Below are 3,721 nucleotides of genomic sequence, written 5' to 3'. Positions count from 1 at the left end.
AAAAAAAAAAAAAATAATTTTTTTTTTTTTTTTTTAGGATCCGAACCCGGGGCCTTGGTGTTATCAGCACCGCACTCTCCCGAGTGAGCCACGGGCCAGCCCATAATTTTTTTTTTTTTTTTTTAAAAAGATGACCGGTAAGGGGATCTTAACCCTTGACTTGGTGTTGTCAGCACCACGCTCACCCAGTGAGCTAACCAGCCATCTCTACATGGGATCCGAACCCGTGGCCTTGGTGTTATCAGCACCGCACTCTCCCAAGTGAGCCACAGGCCGGCCCAATAATAATAATTTTTGTTTAATAGTCTGTTCCATGCCCTCTCTGAGTCTCGGGCCTATTGGGAGTTCTGCAAGCCCTCAAGTTCCCTCTTTAGCTTTGTTGGGTCTGTTTGGGTCAGGGGAAAAGAGGCGGGAAGGAGGGAAGAAGGAATGCACTGCAACTCTCCATCCCTTCCCAGCCATTACCCAAGATGGTTGGTGCTTTTTTTTCTCCCATGGAGGCTCGTTCATTTCAAGCACTCCCAGTAGAAATCTCAGAGCCCTTGATAGCTCAGGTTTGGAAGGGGTCCCTTGTGAGTCCCACTGAGGTGGCAGCTACAGCATCAAGAGAGGTAGTGTGGTGCAGCGGTTAACCACTGCTTCACTCCACCACCTATCAGTGTGTGACCTTGGGGAAACGCCTCCTCTCCTCAGCTGCCTCACCTATGAAATGGGATTCTGGGTTGTTGGAAGAATTGAAGTGAGTTAATAGACATTAAACTCTCAGAGCAGTGCCTGGCTCATAGGCAGTCCTTGGTGAATGGCAGCTGTTTGTTATGGTCCAGCTATCGTGCCTGTTTCAGGACTGACTCAACAACTTGCAATCGCAACATCCTTGTTATCCTGGCACCCAGGAAGTACTGGCTACGATTGTTTCTCCTCTTGCTTGCTGCATCATATCTCCTGCTGTAACCTAGGCCATTGATGTAACAAGGATTTTGTTCTTTCATTTGTTTTTGATGGGCATGTTTTTATTGCTCTGTTTTACCTGCCACATTGTCGTCTCAGATTAAAATAATAATACCTTCAGTTAATAATACCTTGTACTTGGGGAGTTGCTTTCATCCCAACAGCTCAAAGCCCTCTGCAAACATGACCTCATTCCTTCTCCCTGCACTCCCAGGAGGGGGGCACTCCTACCGTTTCCCAGCCATTCATCTCCAACCGGATTCCAAGGAGTCAAAGTATTGATTAAGCACTTACACCTCTCAGGACTGCAAATCACAGCTGAACTCTGTTGCTCTCCCTCCCTCTTCCCAGAGTGACCTTAAGCCCACAGAAGATAACCAGAACCCGAGTCCCTCTGGCTTGGGGGCCTTGCCCTTCGTGCCACTCCCAGGTGCCCACAGCTGTGCCCTGCAAATGGTAAACATTAAATAAACCTTAGGGATGAACTGCCTTGATATCCAGGAAATAGCAGGTTTCACAATTTTGGAACCTCATCTTCCTTGAGAACTTCTTAATCAAGACCTAGGGGCTTAAGGGAGACATTCTCCTGAAGCCAGAAATGTGTTTGCCCACTATAGACCCAGCATGGCCCTGGCATGTTTGACACCTGTAAGTTCTTGTGAAAGTCTAGAGCCCCACCACGACTTCCTTGTTCTGGGGCTGCTTGTGGCCTGAGCTCCCTGGCAGTGTAAGCTGCTGGCTGTTCACTTTTGTTTTCACCATGCAATTACTGGAAAGGAAGGGCTGCAAGCTGTACTTGACTCTCCAGCCACCCTCCAGGTCTCAGCCTGCCCATGTGCATTTTGGGGCCTCCAAGTGCAATTACAGCAAGAGACACGTTCTAGGCAGGTGAAAAGTTGCCATCTATCTCTTCAAAACAAGCAAACAAACAAGACTAACCCAATGGGACTAACTGGTGATAGTGCCTGAGGCTGTTTTCCATCAGTACATAAACATTGGTGTAAACCTTTCCTTATTTATATACTTAAACAAATATATGAAGTTTTCTTTTTTTTTTTTTTTTTGTCTTTTTTTTAATCTTTTTTCGTGACCGGCAACGGATCACAACCCTCAGTGTCGCGCCCGTACCGGACCGGGACCGGCAACGGGATCGCACCCCTCGGTGCTGCCCCCGCTCCTCGCTCAGCCAGTGAGCGGCCGGTCTGTATGTGGGATCCGAACCCTCCGGCGGGAGCACCGCCGCGCTTCCCAAGCGGCGCACTGTAGCAGTGCGCCACCGGGCCGGCCCGAAGTTTTCTTAAATGGAGAATTAAGCCCATTTTAGGCTTGCTTTCTTACTATTAGCCTCCTCCTGTTCTGTATACCCATAACTAGTTAAAATATATTCTGTAATTAGTAGTTCAGATTAAAAACTATGTTTTCCTGAAACAAATGTTAACAGTGAATCCCTAGCAACATTTACATTCCTTTTTTTTTTTTTTTTTTTTTTTTAAAGATGACCGGTAAGGGGATCTTAACCCTTGACTTGGTGTTGTCAGCACCACGCTCACCCAGTGAGCCAACCGGCCATCCCTATGTGGGATCCGAACCCTTGGCCTTGGTGTTATCAGCACCGCACTCTCCCGAGTGAGCCACAGGGCCGGCCCAACATTTACATTCCTAACGTCTGCTGCCCCTTCCCCAATCTGCTTAAACTCCTGGTTGGTTTTTGGGTTTGTTTGTTTTTTTTCCCCCACCCATACAATTCCCAAATACAACCCTGAAGGTCAGGTCCTAATCCAGAAGGTGGGGAGCTCAGCATATATAAACAAACTTGTGTTGATAGCCAGTACCTGTGTAGAAACATTCATTATTTTAAAAAATATAAAAAACATATAGAAATTGAAGCTTCAGTTAGGTCAACTAATTTAAGGGGAAAGATACTCTTGGCTTGGAATATTAGTCCCTGAGAAAGTCTCACTTTTTTCCTTGCAATTGTATTTATTGTACATTAATATTGGTTTACATCTTCAGAGAGCTAAGTTTTGGCTCTAAAAACCTAGGAAGAGACTGCTCGATCCTTGGGGTGGGTAGAGATTAGAAGGGGGCAGGAAGGAGATTATTGGGGTGCGAGTAATGTTCCGTTCATTGATCTGAGTGCTGCTCACATTGTGAAAAGTCTGCGAGCTGTAGGTGTAACATCCGCAGTTCCCTACCTGTACATTATATTTCAATAAAACATTTCAAAAAAAAAAAAAAAGTAGGACTGCTTAAAAACATGAAATGCTTTTGAGCCTTGAGCAGCTGCAAAGCTCTGTTTTCTATTTTGATCGTTCTGTTTCTCGAGATGACCACATCTTTCAGAGGAAGTGAGTCAAAGCCACTCTGTCTTGCTTTTCCAGCTGAGCATGTTCAGTTTCAATGAAGTAATGAATGAACTTGGCCGCCCCACCCCCAAGCCTACAACAGCAAACAGAGGGGCCTTGGCCAATCAGCAGGCACTCAAGGTTTTCAAGTTGAGTTCAAACAGGACCACGGCGGACCAATTAGCGCGCGTGGCCCCGCCCCAAGCGCCCGGCCGTGGCCAACCACGAGCCCGGATGAGCCAAAACACAGCGGCCGGCCAATGCCGGGGGGCCCCACGGCTCCGAGCTCCGCCAATGGGCGCGGCCGGGCAAAAAGAGAAACAGAGCAGCCGGCTCGGCCGCAGGATTCGAATCGAACGTCCGCACGGGCGCCGGGCGCTGGCGGAGGGGTGCGCCTGCCAATCAGCGGCGGCGGCTGGCGGCCCCCG

The 3,721-nt window shown here is 48.1% G+C and overlaps 1 protein-coding gene across 1 annotated transcript in view; it reads left to right on the top strand.

The window, feature by feature from the left end:
* The first annotated feature begins 3,553 nt into the window (after positions 1–3,553).
* The window catches only part of UBALD2 (UBA-like domain containing 2), a 4,769-nt gene continuing 4,601 nt past the window's right edge, over positions 3,554–3,721 (top strand). The window contains exon 1 of the mRNA XM_008582461.1: positions 3,554–3,682. Within this exon, the coding sequence (XP_008580683.1) occupies positions 3,554–3,682 (129 nt within the window). The remainder of the gene's footprint in view (positions 3,683–3,721) is intronic.

The sequence above is a fragment of the Galeopterus variegatus genome, unplaced genomic scaffold (assembly GCF_000696425.1).
Source record: "Galeopterus variegatus unplaced genomic scaffold, G_variegatus-3.0.2 Scaffold2618, whole genome shotgun sequence".
NCBI classification, from domain to species: Eukaryota; Metazoa; Chordata; class Mammalia; order Dermoptera; family Cynocephalidae; genus Galeopterus; species Galeopterus variegatus.
This window is presented reverse-complemented; position numbering and strand designations above follow the sequence as displayed.